We start from the raw sequence: 23,246 nt of genomic DNA, 5'->3' as shown, positions 1-23,246 counted from the left end.
TTTATTTATTTATTTATTTATTTATTTATTTATTTATTTATTTATTTTTATTTAAAGACTGCATTCACTTTTACCTGAAAGCAATACTGTTGCTGAGGAAGTGTCTCTGTGAGTATATAGAGATTCCCTCAGGCAGCACGCAACTATTCCTCTGCATATGAGGTCTTCTGAAGCTAGGGCTGCTACAAACATGCCAAAGCATTTACATTTTCAGTTATTTTCGCAATATCTTGATACATAACAGGCATACACTGCATTTCAAAACTAAATTTTCAGTCATTGAAAATTTCACAATTTGAAATCTTAGGAGATATATTGAGTTCACAAAATCAATATTTAGTATCTCTGTTTTAAATACTTTCTCCTAAGTTTTTCATTTAGAAATTAACAAAATGTTGAGATGTCAACTAAATAACAACATGCATATCATTCTAAGAAGATGAAAATCTGCTAGCTTTTTTTTATATCTACAGGGATAGGGATTTTTGAAAACACTCAATTACATTTTCAGTTTTTAACAATCCTATTGATAAGCAACTTCTTAGATAACTTTAAATGATATGTTTACAGGGATGATGACTAAATATATAAGTTTACATTTAGGATTAAAATCATTCTGATCCCAACCTACAGTGTTTTCATGGTGAATTTACAATCATTGCTTTTTTCATAGGGACTATACCTGGACCAGTAATTTTTAAAATAGTAGGAGAAACTTCTTGCATCCTTCGGGATACTGAGCGCTGTGGAAGCATTGGAAGTTGTTGGATCTATAACAAGACAAAAATGGCCTACCTGTTGGCAGGAGTATGTAAGTGATATCTATTGAAGAATATTGAGAAGTAAAATTGTTTTTATTTAAAAATTTTTTAACATCTTTATTGGAGTATAATTGCTTTACAATGGTGTGTTAGTTTCTGCTTTATAACAAAGTGAATCAGCTATACATATACGTATATCCCGATATCTCTTCCCTCTTGCCTCTCCCTCCCTCCCACCCTCCCTATCCCACCCCTCTAGGTGGTCACAAAGCACGGAGCTGATCTCCCTGTGCTGTGCGGCTGCTTCCCACTAGCTATCAGTTTTACATTTGGTAGTGTATCTATCTATGTCCATGCCACTCTCTCACTTTGTCTCAGCTTACCCTTCCCCCTCCCCCTGTCCTCAAGTCCATTCTCTGGTAGGTCTGCGTCTTTATTCCAGTCCTGCCCCTAGGTTCTTCATGACCCTTTTTTTTTTTTTTTTTACATTCCATATATATGTGTTAGCATACGGTGTTTGTTTTTCTCTTTCTGACTTACTTCACTCTGTATGACAGACTCTAGGTACAATTGTTTTTAAAAACTTATGGTTTAGAGTAAGTTATAGTCATAATAAACTAAGAACAAATGGATACTTTGATTATTAAAGAAGCGTATATTATTATATACAAAATATTTTAGAAACTAATTACTATAGAACTGATGTAAATATTTGAGACATTGCATTAACTACACAATTGTTTTATGTTATTCCTGAATAAAGGGTGATGATTAGCAGAATTTCAATTTGGGAAACAATTTTGCCTGTATACATATACAACTAAGTTGCTTGACCTTATGGCCCTTTCCGTTTCTGCAGTAAAAGAGATTGGATAATTTAAAAAAGAAATTTTTCACCACTGAAAAGTATCAAAATACTCTTATCCCTCTTAAATGTAAATTTCACATCGTCCCTTTTGCTCAGTGATAAAACAGGGCCGACATATAGCAAACATTCAGTATTGTTGAATAAATAAGAGATATAGAAAATTGGGATGCTATAGTGATATGGTCAAAGTGTTGGGGAAAGTCTAGATATGCTTGTATTACTTCGGGAAATTCACTAGATCTTCTTGTGAAATGAAGATGTTGGACTACATAATTTCTGAAACCTTAATCAGCATTAACTTTCAGTGGTTTTATTGTATAGATACTTCTGGTGTGCTAAACATTTAAAAGTGTTTATATGTTTTGTGATTTTACTGAGTGGGTTCAGTAATTCAAAGAACCACATAATGATAGACTCTAATATTTAACAGTAACAAATATCTGTTTGATAAACAGTATTCAGCAATGCCTTCTAAATCAGAAGTCAATTGTCCAGTGAGCTTATTAGTCAATACTGAACACTAATTAATTTTTAAAAATTTTAAAAAGTCAAAAATGGCATTTAAGAAGTCAAAATTAATTTCTCAGAGATAATTCAACAAAACTAGGCATTATTCTTGAGAAAGTCTGCTGAACCTTTTAGTTTTCATTTTAGATATAACTGTAATATGCTTAGCTATTTTCAAACGTGGCATATAATTGAGAAAATTGATGAACTATTAGAAATCCTACTAGGGAGCTACTAAAAGGGATAATGATAATACAGAACATAGGGAATTACAGTCAGAAAGGGCAAATACAGGAAACTGAAATAGGAATATGCATTTGCAGCAATTTAGTGTAAACCAGTATTTAAATTCTATTCCATGAGTCACTTGAATCAGAATCACTTGGAGTGTTTGCTAAAATATAAGTTCTGAGGTCTTTATTTAGAATACCAAGAATTAGTGGTAGGAATGTATATTTTTAATAAAGCACCTCAGGTGATTTTTATCACAGTAAACTTTGAAGACAGCTATGTGAGAGATCCTGGAGCTGCAGAGTCCAATATGGTAGACATTACCCACACATAGCTATTTAAATTTAATTTAATGCAATTAAACATTCAGTTCTTCAGTATCAACAGCCAAATTTCACTTGCTTAATGGTCACATTTGACTATTCTATGGGACAGTGCAGATGTAGAACACTGCCATTGTCACAGAAAGTTCTATGCATACCACTACTCTAGAGCAAGGCTTATTCAAGAGGGATGCATGAGCCCTAGGAGCCCACATTAAACTTTAGTATGTTTTTGGAATCCTAAAATTCTGTTTGTACAATTGTATGTCTTCTATAAAGGAAGGCTGTGGCATTCATCAGATTCTCAAAAGTTTTATCAACTCAAAAAAATTAATAAAAAATTTATCAGTCTATCAATCACCTGTGGAACCAGCACTCAAAAGAAGCTATAGAAATTTCTCCTATGCCCCTGGCTAGTCAATTTCCCTCCCCCACAGATAAACCCCTTTCATATTTCTATTAAAATATGTTGGTTTTGCCTGTTCTACAAATTATGCAAATGGAATATAATACATGCTGGTGGAGTTTTTCACCTGTCTTGCTTAATGTTATGCTTTTGGGAGATTCATCCATGCTATTCTATAGCAGTAGTTTGTGCTTTTAAAAAATTTCTGAGTATTGTTTCACTTTATGAATATGCTATAGCTTATTCATGCTCTTATTAATGGACATTTAGGTTGTTTGCAGTGTTCAGCTGTTATAAATAAATGTTTGAAGTATTGTGTCATTACAAATAGCTCATTAATGTTTCCTATTTTATCTTTGAAACAACTGTAATTGATAGTGTCAGATAACTGATATTGTTGCCGTAAAATATTTTTTACTTTAATGACCAGGGTTATTTGCACCCAAAGTTCAAGTACTTTTATATAATTCCTGTAATATATTAACTTTCCGAAACTTGAAAAATGAAAATGAATTAAAAAGCTTACATAGTCAATTAATTTTTCTAAAATATTTCTGTTGGCATTTGGAAAATGATGAATATTTCAAGGAGTAAAGCTGCATGAAGTTGTTTAAAAAGGTTCCAGTTTCTGCTGATAATTAAGTTCTGAAAGTAGAAATATATTTTTATGTTTTAAAATTAATACATTCTGTGAAATAGTAACACACTTTGCATTTGTCTTGGGCTATTTGTTTAAGAAGTCTAAAAGGTTTTGTAAACATATTTTTAAAATTACCTTTAAGTAACTTGACATAAGTTTATGACATTAATTGCATTCTACAATTGGAAAATTGGTACATTTATAGATGAAATATACTTACCTTTTCTTTGGTAGATGGCTCTTTCCACAAACATTTTTGCTCTAAATAAATTGACACATCTGATGGCTGTATTTTTTTTGAATTCAGGTTTTATTTGCAAAGTAGTTACTATCTTCTTCACTGCTATTGCATTTGGCCTATATAAATATTTACCACAGGAAAACAGTGACATCCTGCCTACAGTTGTGAAGAATCTAAAAGTTAAAAAAAAGGAAAGAACTGGATCTTCATTATGTAAGAATTACACATTGTCAATCTATCAATGGGATAGTATTAATAAAATTTAAAATGATTTAATATAACTACATGTTTAACAAGTGAAGGTGATTCATGTGATCTTATAAGCTTTATTATATTTTGAGTATAAATATAATAATATAGTCTCTGTGTTTTGCACTTTTAAAAGATATTATAAGATACATATTTAATACTTTCAATAGAAAGGTAATACTTTGAAAGAAAAGCATGAAGTGGAAATGGGAAAATACACATAAGTTAATTCTGACTGCAATGATATCGTATATATTCGTTATTGGTCTTTGGTTATGTAGGCTTACTTAGGTTTCATATAGTTTATTCTTATTACTTTTCATTTGGGCTGTGGATATTTATTTCTCAATAATTTTTCAAAGTAATATTAGATGTGCCAGTCTAGTTCATATAATAAAAATTTATATGAAGGTCATATTTATTCTCCAAAAGGAGACATTTTAAAATTAACATTTATCTCTGTTAATGGAGAGGTTTCCTCAGAAAATTTCTCTGGTCAATTGGCCAGTTTGCAATACATATTTTCATGCTTCTTTAATTTTAGTAGACATAAAATTCAATTTGATCATATACCTCTCTATTTTTACCTTGACTTGAATTTTATTGATAAAGACTACTGGTACCTAAGTTGATATCCATTTTTGTGTTTTTATATTTAATTTCATGATTAATCGTAATTATTTCACTTAAAGAAATGTTCAAATTCGAATGCAGAAAATGTGTCAACCATTTGTGGAATTTTTCTTAAGCTTAAATGTGTTTCTATAGAACAATTTTGATATAATTATTTCATACATGATTCTACATCTATCCAAATTATATAGCAATCTTCCAAATATTGAAATAAAAATAAAATTGTTCTGAAACAAAAACTTCTCTGCAGTGTTTCTTTTGTTCTCTTGGGAGAATGAATAACTGACAAAATTTCTTCTTTGTTATTCACATTAGTCAATGACCCTATGTGTAAGGGCAGACATTGCCCTATTCATCTTGGCTGGCAGAGGGAAGTGAGAAGCAGGGAATATTCATATCTTACTATATGTTTTTCTTACCTAACTTTAACATGCATTTATGAAAATCTATAAACCAGTCTTTATGTGAAACTCTACTTGACAGTTTGACTCTTCTCTGTTTGAACCAGCAGGATGGCAGAATATCTGAGGATCAGAGTGTGAAAACAGAATCTTTAAAGATTCTACAAGATCTGTTGCTGTGTCCTACTTTCAGAAAAGGGGAATCACATGTGACGTTTACCAAAGTAGTAGAAATGTATCTGTGGTGATTTGTATTTTCATAATAAAATACATTCTTATAAAGCATTTCTCATATGTTTTTAATGTATGTAGGATTTTAAACATCAATGTGCAATATAGGTTTATCTAGAATTAAAGATTAATAATTTTAGGTTATTTATATTCTTCCTTAATATTCTATTGTCTAAAAACATTTGAAAATTTATGCAACTAGGAAATAAGATAAAACAATAATATTCAGATCCAATTTGAAGGTGCTTATAATATATTTCTGTGTATGTGTAAATATCTACATACTTTTTTTGGTTTTTTTGGAAAACAAACCAGCAAAGGTATAATAAAGATTATAATAATTTGGAGAGTAGTGTTAAGACTTAAATTTGCGTATAACTTTCTGCTACAATAGACCATGTGTTTCTATGTCACAAACTATTATAGTTCATAGAGGATTGATAAATAGAGAAAATACAACCCAAAGTCACTGGTTAACACCAATTTAGCAGCTTTTGAAACAATCAGAGGAAGCTTTCTCACTACTAATGAGAAGACCTTAAGAAGAAGTCTTAAAAAAAAACAACAGCTAAAAATCCTATTGAAATACCTTCCTTTGAAGTCAGTTTTGAATGTTTTAATGCTAACAGGGATCATTACACTTTCTACGTTAATGTATCTAGTGAAGCTGCAAGTGCAGATGAAGAAGCTGCAAAGACACTTTTAAGTATCAGATTTTAAATTTTTGATGAAACTGTTCTCTATTGGGAATTCATGCCCTCAAGGAACTACATCTCAAAGGAGGGAGGTGAGCCCCCCAGCATTTAAACCTACAAAGGACTGAGTGACTGTGATGCTAGGTGAAAATGCTATGGAGATTTAGTTGTGCTAAGATTTATTAAGATGTTTTTGTTTTCTTTGGATATATACCAAGAAGTGGAATTACTGGATTATATGGTAGTTCTATTTTTAGTTTTTTTTGAGAAACCTCCATACTGTTTTCCCAGGGGCTGCTCCAATTTACATTCCCACCAACAGTGTATTAGAGTTCCCATTTATCCACATCCTCACCAACACTTGTTATTTGTAGACTTTTTGATGATAGCCGTTCTGACAGGTGTGAGGTGATAGTTCATTGTGGTTTTGATTTGCATTTCTCTGGTGATTAGTGATATTGAGCATCTTTTCATGTGCCTGTTGGCCATCTGTATGTCTTCTGTAGAAAAAATGTATATTCAGGTCTTCTGCCCAATTTTTAATCAGGTTGTTTGGTTTTTTGATATTGAGTTGTATGAACTGATTATATATTTTGGATATTAACCCCTTATTAGCCATATCATTTGCAAATATTTTCTCCCATTCAGTAAGTTGTCAGTGGTTTTCTTTGCTGTGTAAAACCTTTTATGTTTAATTAGGTCTGAATAGCTTATCTTTTTTATTTTGGCTACATTGGGTCTTCTTTGCTGCATGGGCTTTCTCTAGTTGTGGCGAGCGGGGGCTGCTCTTCGTTGTGGTGCATGGACTTTTCATTGCGGTGGCTTCTCTTGTTGCGGAACATAGGCTCTAGGCACGCAGGCTTCTGTAGTTGCTGCACGAAGGCCCTAGAGCGTGCGGGCTTCAGTAGTTGCGGTGCACGGGCTTAGTTGCTCCACGGCATGTGGGATCTTCCCGGACCAGGGATAGAACCCATTCCCCTGCAATGGCAGGTGGATTCTTAACCACAGCGCCACCAGGGAAGTCCGAATAGCTTATTGTTTACTTTTGTTTATTTTGTTGCAGGAGACAGATCAAAAAAATGTTGCTACGATTTATGTCAAAGAGTGTTCTGCCTGTTTTCTTCTAGGAGTTTTAAGATTTTAAGGCTTACTTTTAGGTCTTTAACCCATTTGAATTTACTTTTGTATATGGTGTGAGAAAATGTTCTAATTTCATTGTTTTATGTGTAGCTGTCAAGTTTTCCCAGCACCATCTATTGAAGAGACTATCTTTTATCCATTGTATATACGTGCCTCATTTGTAATAGATTAATTGATCATAAGTGTTTGGGTTTATTTCTGGGCTCTGTATTCTATTCCATTGTTCTGTGTGTCTGTTTTGTACCAGTACCATGGGGTTTTGGCTACTGTATCTCTGTAGTTTAACCTGAAGTCAGGGAGCATGATACCTCCAGCTTTGTTATTTTTTTTCAAAATTGTTTTGGCTACCCTGTATCTATCGTGGTGCCACAAAAATTTTAGGATAATTTGTTCTAGTTCTGTGAAAAATGTGATGAATATTTTGTTAGGGATTGCATTAAATTTGTAGATTGCTTTGGGTAGTATGGGCATTTTAACAATATTAATTCTCCCAATCCAGAAACACAGGATATTTTTCTATTTCTTTGTATTATCTTCAATTTACCTTATCAGTGTTTTATAGTTTTCAGAGTATGGGTCTTCCACCTCTTTGGTTAAGTTTATTCCTAGGCATTTTAGTCTTTTTGATGCCATTTTAAGTGGGATTGTTTTCTTGCTTTCTCTTTCTGATAGTTCATAATTAGTGTATAGTAAAGCAACAGATTTCTGTATATTAATCTTGTATCCTGCAACTTTACTGAATGCATTTATTAGTTCTAATAGTTTCTTCATGCAGACTTTAGGGTTTTCTATATATAACATCATGTCATATGCAAATAGTGACAGTTTTACTTCTTCCCTTCCAATTTGGATGCCTTTTATTTCTTTTTCTTGTCTGATTGCTGTGACTAGGATTTCCAATATGATGTTAAATAGAGGTGGTGAGAATGAGCTTCCTTGTCTTATTCCTGATTTTAGAGGAAAACTTCCTGCTTTTCTGCTTTTCTCCAGTAAGTCTGATGTAAGCAGTGGGTTTGTCATAAATGGCCTTTATAATGTTGAGATATGTTCCCTCTATACCAACTTTTATGAGAGTTTATATCATGAATGGATGTTGAATTTTGTCAAATGCTTATCTTGTGTCTATTGATATGATCATGTGATTTCATCCTTTATTTAATTTTGATTTGCAGATATTGAACTATCCTAGCATCCCTGGAATGAATCACACTTGGTCATGGTGTATTATCCTGTTTATATATTGTTGAATCCAATTTGCTAATATTTTGTTGAGGATTTTTGCATCTGTATTCATCAGAGATATTGGCCTTTAATTTTCTTCTTCTTCATTTTTTTTCCAGTGTCTTTGTCTGGTTTTGGTATCAGGGTAATGATGGCCTTGTAGAATGAACTTGGGAGTATTCCCTCCTCTTCAATTTTTTGGAATAGTTTGAGAAGAATGGATATTAGCTCTTCTTTTTATGTCTGGTAGAATGTCCCTGTAAAGCCATCCAGTCCTGGACTATTGCTTACTGGGAGTTTTTTTAATTAAAAATTCAATTTCACTACTTATGTTTGGTCAATTCAGGTTGTCTATTTCTTCATGATTTTGTCTTGGAAGTTTGTATATTTCTAGAAATGTTTCCATGTCTTGTAGGTTGTCCAATGTATTTGCATATAACTTCTAGTAGTTTTCTCTTGTGATTTTTTGAATCTCTGTGATATTGGTTGTTAATTCTCTTCCTTCATTTCTTATTTTGTTTATTTGGACCCACTTTCTTTTTTTCTTAATGAACCTAGCTGAAAGGCTATCCATTTTGTTTATCTTTTCAAAAACTGGCTCTTGGTTTCACCGATCTTTTCTATTGTTTATTCTCAATTTTACTTATTTTCTTTCTGATCTTTATTAAGTCCTTCTTTCTGCTGACTTTGGGCTTTGTTTGCTCTTCTTTTTATAATTCCTTTAGATGATAGGTTAGGTTATTTATTTGAAATTTTTCTTGCTTCTTGAGGTAGGACTGTATCGCTATAAACTTCCGTCTTAGAACTGCTTTTGCTGTATACCATAGATTTTGGAAAGCTGTGTTTCCATTTTTATTTTTCTCAAAGTATTTTCTAATTTCCTCTTTGATTTCTTCATCAACCTATTCCTTTATAGTAGCATGCTCTTTAGCCTCCACATGTTTGTTTTCCATTTTTCTTCCTGTAACTTATTTCTAGTTTCATACCATTGTGGTTGGAAAAAATGCTTGATATATTTCTGTTCTCTTAAATTTGTTGAGACTTGTTTTGTAGCCTAGTAAGTAATCTATCTTAGGAAAGACTAAGCTAAGAGAATTCAGCACCACCAAACCAGCTCTACAACAAATGCTAAAGGAACTTCTCTAAGTGGGAAACACAAGAGAAGAAAAGGACCTACAAAAACAAACCCAAAACCCCAAATCTACAACTCTGATGGGGAATGTTGATAACAGAGGAGCCTCTGCATGTATAGGACAGAGGACAGAGTTTATATGGGAAATCTCTGTACATCCTCTTATTTATTTATTTTGCTATAAACCTAAAACACAGCTCTAAAAAATAAAGTCTATTATAAAATAAAGAAAACTTACTCTTGTCCCATCAGACTTTTTTTCCAGATAATTACCCATTTTTCCTTCTTTTCCTTCTAATATAACTCTCATAGCATTTAACTAAAGATACTTTTCTGCTTATTTCATGCTAGGTGTAACTATTTATCCCTTTAGGTGTATGATTTTATCACTCCAAATAAATGTTATGCCCCTTGAGGGAAGGGATTTTTCTTCATTCTTTGGAATATTCTCTCTTCTGAGTACATGCATACCTTGCTCTCTATATGGCTGAAAATAAAATATAAGAACAAGTTCATTCTGTAGAAAATGTTCAAAATGTATTTTTCCTTTCACTTTGCATCCAATATTCTATAATTTTTCTTTCATTCAGCAATACTGACATTATTATTCTATTTTTGATTAATGTACTTAAAACTTTTTGTTCTAAAAGCATTGGAAGCAACAGGGAGCACTTATTTTAAGGAGAAATAAATTATAAGACTACCTAGGAAAACAGGATTCACTTGCTTCAGAAAGTGATACTGAAATGCATATGGCAATATATTACTGAATTCATTTTTCTTCTTCTTGTCTCTAAGACTAAAAGGAAAACATGTTGTGTTACTTTGTTCCTATGAATTGATGAAAGGAAGTTTTTACAGTTTTTTAAATGTAAATTGTTTTTTTTTTGGCCGCGCCACCTGACATGCAGGATTCTAATTCCCCAACCAGGGATGGAGCTCATGCCCCGTGCAGTGGAAGCTCGGAGTCTTAACCACTGGACTGCCAGGGAAGTGCCTTAAATGTAAATTTTATATAAAAGTCATTGCTTAACATAATAAGCAGCATGCCAAAGCTGCACATATGTTTTTCATATCCTACTTTGATAGGCAGAATGACAGCCCCTCAAAAATGTCCATGTCTTGTCTCTGGGGCCTGTCAGTATGTTAGAGTATGTGGCAAAGGAGAAGGTTGCAGATGGAATTAAAGTTCTAATCAGCTGACCTTAAAATAGAGAGATTATCCTGGATTATCCAGGTTAAATGTAATCATGAGAACCCTGAAATGTGGAAGAGGGAAGCAAAAGAGTCAGTGTCAGAATGGTGTGATGTGAGAAAAATACAACTGTCCATTTCTTGCTTCGAAGATAGAAGAAGGAAGGGGACCATCAGCCAAGGAATGCCAGCACTTTGATTGTAGTCCAGTGAGACCCATTTGGATTTCTGACCTTCAAAGACTAAGGTAATACATTTTTGTTGTTTTAAGTCACTAGTTTGTGGTAATTTGTTAAAACACCTATAGCAAACAAGTGTATCTATCATACTTGTCCTCACAAACGTATAGGAATGATACTGTCACAGAGATAATATTCATCAAATATTCTATTCCCTACCCTCACTTACATTTTCCAGTCCCCTTAAAGTTAGATGTTAGTTGTTCTGGCCAGTGAAATGTAAGCAGAAGTGAAATGGGTCACTTTCAGATCAGATTCTTTTCTACTGCCATGTCCATATGGTTTAGATGGTACAACTACAAGATGGCACCTCCTCAGTCAAACTGGGCCCCTGAGAGCCTATGTAAAGCACAGAAAACACTCTCAAATCCTCTTTGAACATGTAGTGGAGCTAGAAATAAATTTTTTTTTATTACTTTAAGCCACCACAGTTGGAGTGGTAATTTGTTACTGCTGTTTGACATAGTTTATCCTAAAAAAAAAAATACAGATACTAAATATAACTTAGTAAAAATATTTCTGTCAGGAACTAAGTTTCTCTAATTTCTAGAGTTCTGGCTTAAAGACAGAACTTGCAGAATTTAGAAGACTTCATGGCTAACATTGCCCTTAGACTGTAACATCTCATCTATACTTTTAGCACACAAGATTTCCAATTCTAAGTTGTGCTCTCTGGCCAGTGACTGGAATGAAGACTGTGTATCTTATTGAAAAGAGTCATATGTTCTTTACGGATTATGGTCAATAGCAGAATAAGATGCAGTTATACAAATTAAAGAAGTTGTTTTATTTTTGCTCAGAGGTAATCCGTAATCCCACCTCCTCACGGAGGTGCCTGGGACAAGAGTCTACAGTAATGCCTGGAGAGGAGCCAGTATTTTTCTCAAAGAATTTTGAGCCTCTCATATGCCTGAATAATACTTCTGTGGCAGTGCAGAGTTACCTGAGAACTAAAAGTTATGGTTTTACTTTAGCTGAGAGATTTTTAAAGGCAAGTTGTTCCTATTTGACCTAGTTAATTACAGAAGAACTTTAGTGTAAATCTGTTTTATAAATGAACCAAAGATGTCCCCTAGGTTGTTTATTTCATCACAGCAGACTTTGTCCTGTTAGCTCAAAAGGTCATTGGTGCCAAAGTAAAATTTTTACACTTTGTTTTCAACATAGCCCAAATAAACAGAATTTAGTCATTTTGAGTCTGATTGCTTTGCGTATCTTGTGAAGCTATGCCCAACATCTGCTGGCCATGGATAAAATAAACCCTATAGCCACAAAAGCAGAGCTGCTGCTGCCCTTTGGAACTCTCTGAACCAGATTCCCTACTGGTCTCCTGAATGACATCCCCTAAACATGTAAGCCCCCTCTCCCCTGGGAGTTCACTTGTCCCTCCATCCCCTTCTAGATAGTGCTTTAGGCTCCAAATACTATCATGCCATGAGGGACTTCCCCCACATGCAAACCTGTCAAAGTGTTGCTGAAATAATGCTCATATGTACAACAGCCACTTCATGGTCATATCTTTTCCCTTGTTCAGCCCTGAAATCCCTCAAACTCACTGTAGAATCTTACAGAATGTCTGATTTTGCCTATCATTGCTGGGCTCACTAAATGTTAATTGCCAAAAGTACCTCCAAGTAGCTGTGAGAATTCACTAATTAAATGGGATTACTTAATATTATTCATTTGTATTATGGTGAGTAATCACTCTCAAAAACTCATTGTTTTACTTTGACATTGTTAGATGTTAAAGCCTATTTTTTTCTTAAATTTATTTGGCAAAAGGCTCAGATGATTTTTAAAACTTTATTTTGTTTTAGACCAATTTCATTAACAGAAATATAACTGCTACTGTAAGGGACCTTGTGAGCACATTATAATGCAGTGATTAAGATCATAGTCTGTCTCTGATAGAGCAGGGTTTGAATTCCAGTTTTGTCACTTAATTATGTAAATTTGGGCAAGTTACCTAACTTCTTTAAGCAACTTTTCTCTTTGCAAAAACAGGAATAATAATTGTATAGAACCATGGGTTTTAGTTATCTATTACTGTGTAATAAGTTAATCTAAAATTTAATGGCTTAAAACATTTATCATCCAGTTTCTGTGGGTCAGGAATCTGGGTGCAGTTCACCTGGGATCTGTGGCTCAGGGTTTCACAGGGCTGGAGTCAATGTGTCAGCTGTGGCTGCAGTCATCTCAAGTCTTAGATAGAGAAGAACCTTCTTCCAAGTTCAATCATATGATAATCATACTGTTGTTGGTAGGATTCAGCTTCTCAAGGTATGTTGGACCAAGGGCCTCAGTGATTCCACCAGCTTTTGAACAGAAGTTTTTTGGCATGTGGGCCTCTCCGTGTGGCTCATATCATGAAACTCACTTCATCAGAGCAGCAAGCAGGAAGAGCCCAAGAGTAAGTGCAAGCCAGATGGAAGTTGCAGTGGTCTATAGCATAGTCTCGGAATTGACAGCTCATCACTTTAAAAAAAAAAAAAACTAAACTACAACTTTATTCAGATTTCAACAATTTTTCCACTCAGGATCCTATTCAGGGTTGTCATGTCTCCTTAGTCTCTTTGATCTGTAATCATTCCTCAGTATTTCCTTGTGTTTCATGATCTTGACATTTTTTTGGAAGAACTTCTAATTATTTTGTTATTTTGTAGGACTGCCCCTCAATTTGGATTTGTTGGTATTTTCTCATGATTTTGTTGAGGTTTTACATTATTAGAAGGATAACACAAAAGTGATTTTCCCTTTCCATTGTATCATATCATGGGTACATGATGTCAGTATATATTGGCAGTGTTATTAACTTTGATAAATTGGTCAAGGTTGTATGCATCAGGCTTCACTTCAATGAAGTTACTATTTTTTTTTTATCAACCCGGAACCACCACCACTTTTGACATATTCTGTTTGTTAGAGACAAGTCGCTAAGTCCAGCCAGTACACACAAGGAAGGAGATGATATAATGGCATAAGTATCAGGAGGTAAGGTTCATTGGGAGTCATTTCAGAAGTTGCTCATCATACTATGAAAGGTAAGGTAAGTAAATGTCCATCAACAGATGAATGTATAAAGAAGATGTGGTGTATATATATATACACAATGGAATATTACTCAGCCATTAAAAATGAAATAATGCCATTTGCAGCAACATGGATGGACCTGGAGATTATCATATTAAGTGAAGTAAATCAGACAGAGAAAGACAAATATATTGCTTATATGTGAAATCTAAAAAAAAATGATACAAATGAACTTATTTACAAAACAGAAACACTCACAGACTTAGATAACAAACTTATGGTTACCGGGGGAAAGGGCATGGGGAGGGGAGGGATAAATTGGAAGTTTGGAACTGACAAGTACACACTACTATATTCAAAATAGATAACCAACAAGGACCTACTGTATAGCACAAGGAACTTGGCTCAATATTCTGTAATAACTTAAATGGGAAAAGAATTTGAAAAAGAATGTATACTTGTAGGGGTATAACTGAATCACTTTGCTGTATACCTGTAACTAACACATCATTGTTTATCAAGTATACTCCAATATAAAATAAAACTTTAAAAAAGTAATAATAATAAAAAAGGTAAGGATACAGTTGTAAGTAAGGTAAGGATATAGTAGGTAAGGTAAGGATACAATAATGCACATAACTTAGCATGTTACTGTATAAATGGTAGCTATCATAATGATAATTATGATAATTATTTTGTGGCTCTCTTTCAGATTGATTCATTTGACAAATGTTTATTGAATGCTTATAATGTTAGAAATGGAAATACAAAACTGTTTGGCTTAGGGGAGAAATAATAATAAACAGGTAAAGAAAATATTTGTGAATTTTTGAAAAATAAATTTATTTATTTATTTATGGCTGAGTTGGGTCTTTGTTGCTGCGTGCAGGCTTTCTCTAGTTGCGGCGAACAGGGGCTACTCTTCATTGCGGTGCGCAGGCTTCTCATTGCGGTGGCTTCTCTTGATGCGGAGGACGGGCTCTAGGCACACAGGCTTCAGTAGTTGTGGCACGAGGGCTCAGTAGTTGTGGCTTGCAGGCTCTAGAGCGCAGCCTCAGTACTTGTGGAGCACGGGCTTAGTTGCTCCGCGGCATGTGGGATCTTCCCGGACCAGGGCTCAACCCTGTGTCCCCTGCATTGGCAGGCAGATTCTTAACCACTGCGCCACCAGGGAAGCCCAATACTTGTGAATTTTGATGAATGATATAAGGAAAGCTATCAGGACAAGGTGATTGTGTGTGTGTGTGTGTGTGTGTGTGTGTGTGTGTGATGATTGTTTCAATCAAGACAGAGAAAGCCTACTTGATATGATACTTATGCTGAGATTGAATGTTCAGAAAATATCAGCTTTACAAGATCCTGAAAAGTAATATTGTAGGCAGAGAGATTAGCAAGTTCAGGGACCGTGAGGCAGAGAAGAGTTTGTCATGTGAAGGAAATAGGAGAACCTTATGACTAAAGTATACTGAGCAAGGGGTAAAGTGTTATAATGTTGGTGAGGTAAACGGGCTAAATTATATAGGACCTTGTAGGCTGTGGGAAGGATGCTATTTTATTCTAAGTGTGATGGAAAGGATTGTAGTGTTTTATGAAAGGTAATGATAAAATCTTATTTTTAAGCTTTTATTCTAAATTTACTCTATATTTCTACAAATTATAGAAAACTTGCAAGAATAGTGTAAGGAAGTTCTCTATATGTGTGGTGAAAATTATAACAATGCCAGCTCTCTCTGATTGAATCTTTTGTCTTCAAAACATCTAAAATGGTATACTGGCCTTTACTTTTCTAGTATTCAAAGAAGACAACATTTCTGTACCTACTATATAAGGACAAGGAATCATTATAATTAGGTTATTTTCTCTTTAAATATTCAGATAATAAGTACAAAAATGTTTGGAGACTATTGAAATTATCTCTACTGTTTAAGTTTGGAACAGTCATAAAATGGCACCTACTGACTGGTAGGAAACTATTTTTCAGATCAGTCTGGTGTCATTGCAAGTATCCCGTGAGCAATTTTATTTTACTGTTTGAATTTCACCTTAGGGTTTTTGCCTTTACTCTTGACATTTTTTTTTTTTTGGCAAGGAAATATAATATAGATACAAGTTTCTGAACCATGGACATTTTAAAGGAATGTGTAACTGATCCAAAACTTTGACACCAACAACGATGCTTGAATATTATGGCACATACATGGTAGTACCTAATTAACACTTGTGCCTACAGTATCTCCATGCTCATAGCATGCCATTCTTACTCATTTTTTACACTTGCTTTAGAAAGTGTTGCATGGCATTCATTCAGTATACCTTTTATATTCAGGTTCATTATTTGGTAAAGTATTTGTTGGTGTACAATTATATGTGCTTTACTGTTTTATGACTCATCCCACTCCATGGATGACCTCAAAACTATGTAGTATTTCATCTGGCTTCTTTCTTGTTTTCTTCTCACCCACATCTCACAACTGAATCTTTCTTTCGTTGCTAACATGTACTTTGAATGCTTTTGACACAAATAGAAAACAAGAGTCATGGTAAACAGCACACCAGAAGTCCAAGAAATCTATTGTCTATTCAGTCAAGGAGTGCTAAGAAAAGAAGGTGGTCACAACCAACAAACATCTTAGCTGGTGAGCTCATGAATGGTTCTAGTTAGAATAGAACACAGTCCATTTATTTGCCTGGCCAAGGCCTGGAAGTAAACATAAGGTTGCTAGGTATGGGAACAGGATAAGGGGAAGAAATAAAAGTGGTTTAGTAGAAAGACAACAGAGTTCTAAGTATGGCTCTGACACTAAATAGATGTTAGATGAAACAAATTTTAATTAAGTTTATATTCTGATCAGCATTTTATGAAATTACTGGATTACTGAGTTTTAGCATCATTCAATTTCAGATTTGGAAAGGGGGTCATTTGTTGGCTAATCCAAATCTGTAGTATAAATGCCTCCCACAATACCCCTAATAACTGACCAGCTAGCTCCTTCAGTGAAAGAGAATTCAGTACCTACTGAGGCAATCTATCCCATTTTATATAGCTCTAATTCAATGGGTCTTAAACTTTTTTGTCTCAGGACCCATTTATACTGTTAGAACTAACTAAACATCACAAAGAGCTTTTTGTTTATATGGGGTATATCTATTGATAGTGATATTAGGAATTAATATGAGGCATTTAAATAATTAGTTCATTTAAAATAGCAACAATAAGCCCATTAGATATTAGCATAAATGTTTTAAAATTTTAATAATTTTGAGCTAGGCACAGAAAAACTGCTACTACATGATCTCACTTATATGTGGAATTTTTAAAAAAGTTTAATTCATGGAGAAAGAGAGTAGTATGGGACCAGGGACTGGAAGAGGTGGGGGAAAAGAGGAGATGCTGGCCAAAGAGTACAAACTTTCAGTTATAAGATGAATAAATTCTGGAGACCTAATGTACAGCCATAGTGACTACAGCTTATAATAATGCATTGTATACTTGAAATTTGCTAAGAGAATAGACCTACAGTGTTCTCACAACACACACACACACACACACACACACACACTAACTATAAGATGATGGGTTTGTTAGCTTGATTGTGGTAATCATTTCACAATGTGTATATATATATATATATATTAAGTATGTTGTACACCTTAAATATACACCTTTTCTTTTCTTTTTCTTTTGCGGTACGCGGGCCTCTCACTGTTGTGGCCTCTCCCGTTGCAGAGCACAGGCTCTGGACGCGCAGGCTCAGCGGCCATGGCTCACGGGCCCAGCCGCTCTGTGGCATGTGGGATCTTCCCGGACCAGGGCACGCATCGGCAGGCGGACTCTCAACCACTGCGCCACCAGGGAAGCCCCTATACCATATTTATTTGTCAATCATACCTCAATAAAATTGAAAAAAATAATTATATTAAAAAATTATAGTGAGAAGAATGAAATGGTTTTATCTCTTTTCAAATCTCTTTAATGTCTAGCTTAATAAGGGGTTCTTATGTCTTCTTTTTTGTGATATGACACGTCAAGTAGCCTCTGGAAAACTTCACTGTTCATTTGCATGAAAATGGGGATCTAAACGGCAAATAACATCCTAGTATTATTTAAATATAGTTGTGAACTAGCAGACCCCCTGAAAAGGTCTCAGATTGTGCTGGGACTCCAGATCACATTTTGAGAACAATTGCTCCAATTATTTATACAGGATTTTCTTTATTTTGAGTTCATATTATCCTTCTACTTGAAAGGTCCTTGTACTAATCTCAAGAACCATAAAGAATAAGTGTGATCTCTGTTTCAAATGATCCCCTCACTCAAATATTTTATGACAGCTATTTGTTATCCCTGTATCTTTCCTTCAGGATAAACTTTCATTGTTCTTTCAACTAATTATCATGTGAAAATTTTCAATTTTCCACCTTAGTTATATTGGGTTGGCCAAAAAGTTCATTTGGGTTTTCTGAAACATCTTCCGGAAAACCCCAAATGAACTTTTTGGCCAACCCAATATTATCCTTGGGCCTACCCCCATTAGTCAGTTGTTCTCTTCGTGCATCAATTAGGGTTGAATACAATATTTCAGGATAGTCTGAATGGTGCAGAGAGAAAATCTTAACCTGGATTTCATACTTCAATTAATGTCTCTAATACATATTTGATCCATATTTTAACTAGCTGATGTTTAGTCAAATCTTTATTTTGCAATTTTTTTTTTTTTTTTTTTTTGCTGTATGAGGGCCTCTCACTGCTGCGGCCCCTCCCGTTGCGGAGCACAGGCTCCGGATGCGCAAGCTCAGCGGCCATGGCTCACGGGCCCAGCCGCTCCGCGGCATGCGGGATCCTCCCGGACCGGGGCACGAACCCGCGTCCTCCGTATCGGCAGGCGGACTCTCAACCACTGCGCCACCAGGGAAGCCCTATTTTGCAATTTTGATTTAAGTGGATTTATAGAATTTTTTAAACCTATGTCATCTTGTTAGATATGGATCATGGTTTTAGTTTGTGGATCCTGATGCTGTTATACAAAGTATTCATAATATTTATGGCAGATATAATGCAACATGCACCAAATTGCTTTATTTTCCTCCTGGGCATACAGCACAACTACATACTGAGCTCCTGTTGCATCTAGGCATAGGACTGAGTTTTGATCAGTGGGATATAGGCAGAAGTGCCCTATGATCTGTTTCAGTGCTGGCTAGAAACATGCAGTGCAAAGGTATACTCTCTCTCCAATTGACTTGTTGCAAAAAAAGACCTCAGAGAGAACAAAAAGTGGATCCCTGAGTCCATCATTTGAAGGAGACATTCCAGGAGAGCCTTCTGAAGAGGAAAATTCACACTGAACCTTCCATGAGCCAGAAAGAAACTGTTATTTATTGCTCTACGCTCATTGAGTTGTTTGATAGCCTACATGTTCTCAGCTTCTATTAAAATTCTCTATGGTTGACATCAATCTGTTATTCAATCACTGTTTTGCCATAGTCAGTCAATCAAAAAGGACTGTACTACCTCAACAATACTAAGAGTACTAACTGTACTGTCATTTACCCCATATTTATCATATCCACATGAATATAAGATAATTTTTGGTAGATGGTACGGTGAAATTTAGATAAATGATGAGTGATGCTGACATCATAGAATAAGTTGGGATGTATTCCCTTATCTTTGATTTTCTGAAAGGGTTTATGTAGAATCGGTATTAGTTCTCCCTTAAATGCTCAGGAGAATTCACTATGGAAGTCAATGGGCCTGAGGTTTGCTTTGTGGGAAGATTTTTAACTACAAATTCAATTTCTTTAATAGACCTAGGCTTGTTTAGAGTATCTATTTATTACCTCTTAAGAGTTCTTTTGTAATTTGTCTTATAGGTATTTTGTTCATTTCATCCAAATGTCAAAGTTTTAGGCATAAGGTTTTTTATAACTGTATCCTTTTAATATCTATAGAATCTGTAATATCACCTCTCTTGTTCCAGATATTGGTGCTTTGTACCTTCTGGTCAGTCTGGCTAGAGATTTATCAATTTTCTTTATCTTCCAAAAATAAATAAGTTTTGGTCTTATTAATTTCTCTATTGTTTTCCTGTTATCTATTTCATTGATTTCCTTTCTGGTCTTTATTAGTTCCTGTATTTACTTTGCATTTAACTTGTTCTTTATTTTTCAGTTTCTTATGGTAGGAAGAAAGAAACTGAAAAATAAAGTTTTTTTATATAAAAATAAAAAAACTTGAAGTCACTGATTCGAGACCTTTCTTCTTTTTAATACAGGCATGTTATAAGCACTGCTTTAGTAGCATCCTACAAATTCTGATGTTTTGTTTTTCATTCAGTTCAAAATACTTTCGTATTTTCCTTTTGATTTTGTTTTTGACCTATGGGTTATTTGAGCTGTGTTATTTGGTTTTCACACATTTGGAAATTTTCCAGATATCTTTGTTATTGATTTCTGATTTAATTCCATTGTGATCAGAGAACATATTTTGTATGACTTGAATCTTTTAAAAATTATTGAAACTTTTTTCATGGCTCAGGATCTGGTCTATCGTGATAAATGTTCCATGTGAACTTTGAAAGAATGTGTAGCCTACTGTTATTGGCAAGAGGTTCTATAAATTTCAATTAGGTCAAGTTTGTTGATAGTGTTATTTAAGTCTGCAATACTCTTGATTTTCTATTTGTTCTATTAATTATTGAGAGCATAATTGAGAGCATATTAATTATTCTGAGCATAATTGTGGATTTGTGTATTTTTCCTTGCAGTTCTATCAGTTTTTATTTCAGGCATTTTGATACTCTATTTTTGTGATTAATTATTTGAGATTCTTAAGTGCTGTTGATGAATTTACCCCATTATCACTAAGAAATAACCTTCTTTATCTCAGATAATATTCTTCACTGTGAAATCTATTTGCACTGTTATTCATGTATCCAGTCCAGCTATCCTTTGATTAGTATGGGCATCATATATCATTTTCAATCTTCTTCTTTTAGCCTATTAGCATTTATATTTAAAGTGTGTTTCTTGTAGGCAGTATTTAATTGGTTTTTGCTTTTTGTATCAGATCTGATCATCTTTTCCTTTTAATTGCAATGTTTATCCTATTTATATTTAGTGAGATTATTAATATAGTTAGGTGTAAATCATCACCTTGTTACTTGTTTTCTTTTTCTCTTATCTATTTTTGTTCCCTTTGATCTCTTTTCCTGCCTTCTTTTAGATTAATTGAATATTTTCTATGATTCCACTTTATTTTTTTTTCTTGGCTTTTTTATTGTTGTTTCTATTTTGGAGGTTGCTCTAGGGCTCATGTTGTAAGTCATTATCATATTCTACCTTTGACAGATATCACTTCACATATAAGACATTTACAATAGCATACTTCCATTTCTCTTTACCTGGTCTTTGCATTATTGCTGGCATACATTTTGCCTCTACACAACTTATGAATTCCACAATACTTCTTTATTTTTGTTTAAACAGTGAATTATCTTTTAAAGATATTGAAATAATTTTTTAAAAATCACACATATTTCTCCATGGGTCTTGAACTCCATCTCCTCATTTCTGGTGTTCTTTATTGTTTTGCATAAATCATTATTTTCACTTGTTATCATTTTCCTTTAGCCTGAAGGACTTCTATAACATGTGTGCACGTGCTCTGGGTGATGAATTATTTCTTTTTTTTTTTTTTAATGTCTGAAAACTTCTTTATTTCACCTTCATGTTGTCTTACTGGCCACTGTCCCTCTAATCCCTTCAGATGGTTCTTTTCCTGGACTAGGATAGTTTCTTCCCATACATGTCCTCTCAGTATTCTGCTGAATACTAGAGGGAACCCTCTGCATATCAACTCTGTCCAGCTTTCTCCTCTCCAGTACTCTGTCCTGCACATTCTAGTTGTCTTGTACCTTCAGCTTTCTCTCTTCAACCCAAGAGAGTCTGATGGGTTTTCTATGGATCTCACATCCTGCCCCACCCTACCCATACCATCAGCTGAAAACTCTCTCAAGGCAATAAACTGCTCACCTAGTTTGTTTCCCATCTCTTTGAGATGATTGTCCTTCATTACCTGGTATCCAGTGTCTTAAAAACCTTTTTTTTTTCTTCATATATTTTTTTCTTTTTTTCTTTTTCTTTTGGGTGTTTCAAGTTGAGGTTAAATCCAGTCTCTGTTACTCCATCCTGCCTGGAAGTGAAAGTCCCTTCACTGACTGTTCTTTTAATGCCAGGTTTTTGTACTCCATTTTTCATATTAAAAAAAAATTTGTCTTTATTTCACCATTGCCTCAGAAGTTTTTCCTTCTTATAGTTCTTCAGTATTATTTTCTTTTTCTAGTCTAGCAAATTTTCATCTCCCCTGATAAGCTGGAGTATGGAGATCCTTGTACCTCTTCATCAAAGAATAGACAGTTGATTCTGTGAATTTTCTCTGATACTCACTTAAGCAATTCTCTATTTTCATATCTCTCTTGTAGAGTATAAAACATTTGTCTTTGTCCTATAGGAGCATACGCTGAGAGCTTTCACAAGTTGTAAAGTAGAAATGTAAACGTTTTGTTTTGTTTTACCTATGTCAGTAGACTTGAGCTTTGTTCATTAAAGCTCTTATTTACAAGTAACTTATTTTGCTAATTAATAGCAGCCTGCTAGCTCCCTCAGCCTCACACCAGACTTCTCCCAACTCCCAGGAAATTGTGAAAAGATTATTGTGAAAGAATTTATGAAAATTCCTCACTCACTGCTATCGCTTTATCTGTTATTGGCCTATTTTCTGCTTCTGACTGCATTGAGTTTTTGGGTGTATTTGACATTAATCTTGCTAGAAGCAGACTGCTGGAACAAATGAAATCGGTCTTGTATAGTTTTATAAATCTAAATTTTAGTAACCTTCATTATCTCCTTTCCTTTGTTAAGAAATGGATAGTGGTTAAATTGTGGATGTGATGGGACTATCAAGAGTGGCAGGATGGCTATTTCTCTATTCAGTAAGGTGGCATTTTGTTATGATTATGACATTGTGATTGTGTATATCCTATAGAATCATAGCATGTTGAAGACTGTTTCCAGGCATCAAAATCAGACCTCAAGTAGAAAAG

The 23,246-nt window shown here is 34.3% G+C and overlaps 1 protein-coding gene across 1 annotated transcript in view; it reads left to right on the top strand.

The window, feature by feature from the left end:
- Window positions 1-23,246, top strand: part of SLCO6A1 (solute carrier organic anion transporter family member 6A1) — a 127,410-nt gene that overhangs the window by 92,511 nt on the left and 11,653 nt on the right. Inside the window, exons 12-13 of the mRNA XM_029216806.1 lie at window positions 674-811; window positions 4,044-4,190. Coding sequence (XP_029072639.1) covers window positions 674-811; window positions 4,044-4,190 — 285 coding nt within the window. The remainder of the gene's footprint in view (window positions 1-673; window positions 812-4,043; window positions 4,191-23,246) is intronic.

This window comes from Monodon monoceros, unplaced genomic scaffold (genome assembly GCF_005190385.1).
Source record: "Monodon monoceros isolate NGI ecotype Baffin Bay Population unplaced genomic scaffold, NGI_Narwhal_1 Super_Scaffold_12, whole genome shotgun sequence".
Taxonomy (NCBI): domain Eukaryota; kingdom Metazoa; phylum Chordata; class Mammalia; order Artiodactyla; family Monodontidae; genus Monodon; species Monodon monoceros.
The sequence above is the reverse complement of the archived record's forward strand: the minus strand, read 5'-3'. Positions and strand labels throughout refer to the sequence as shown.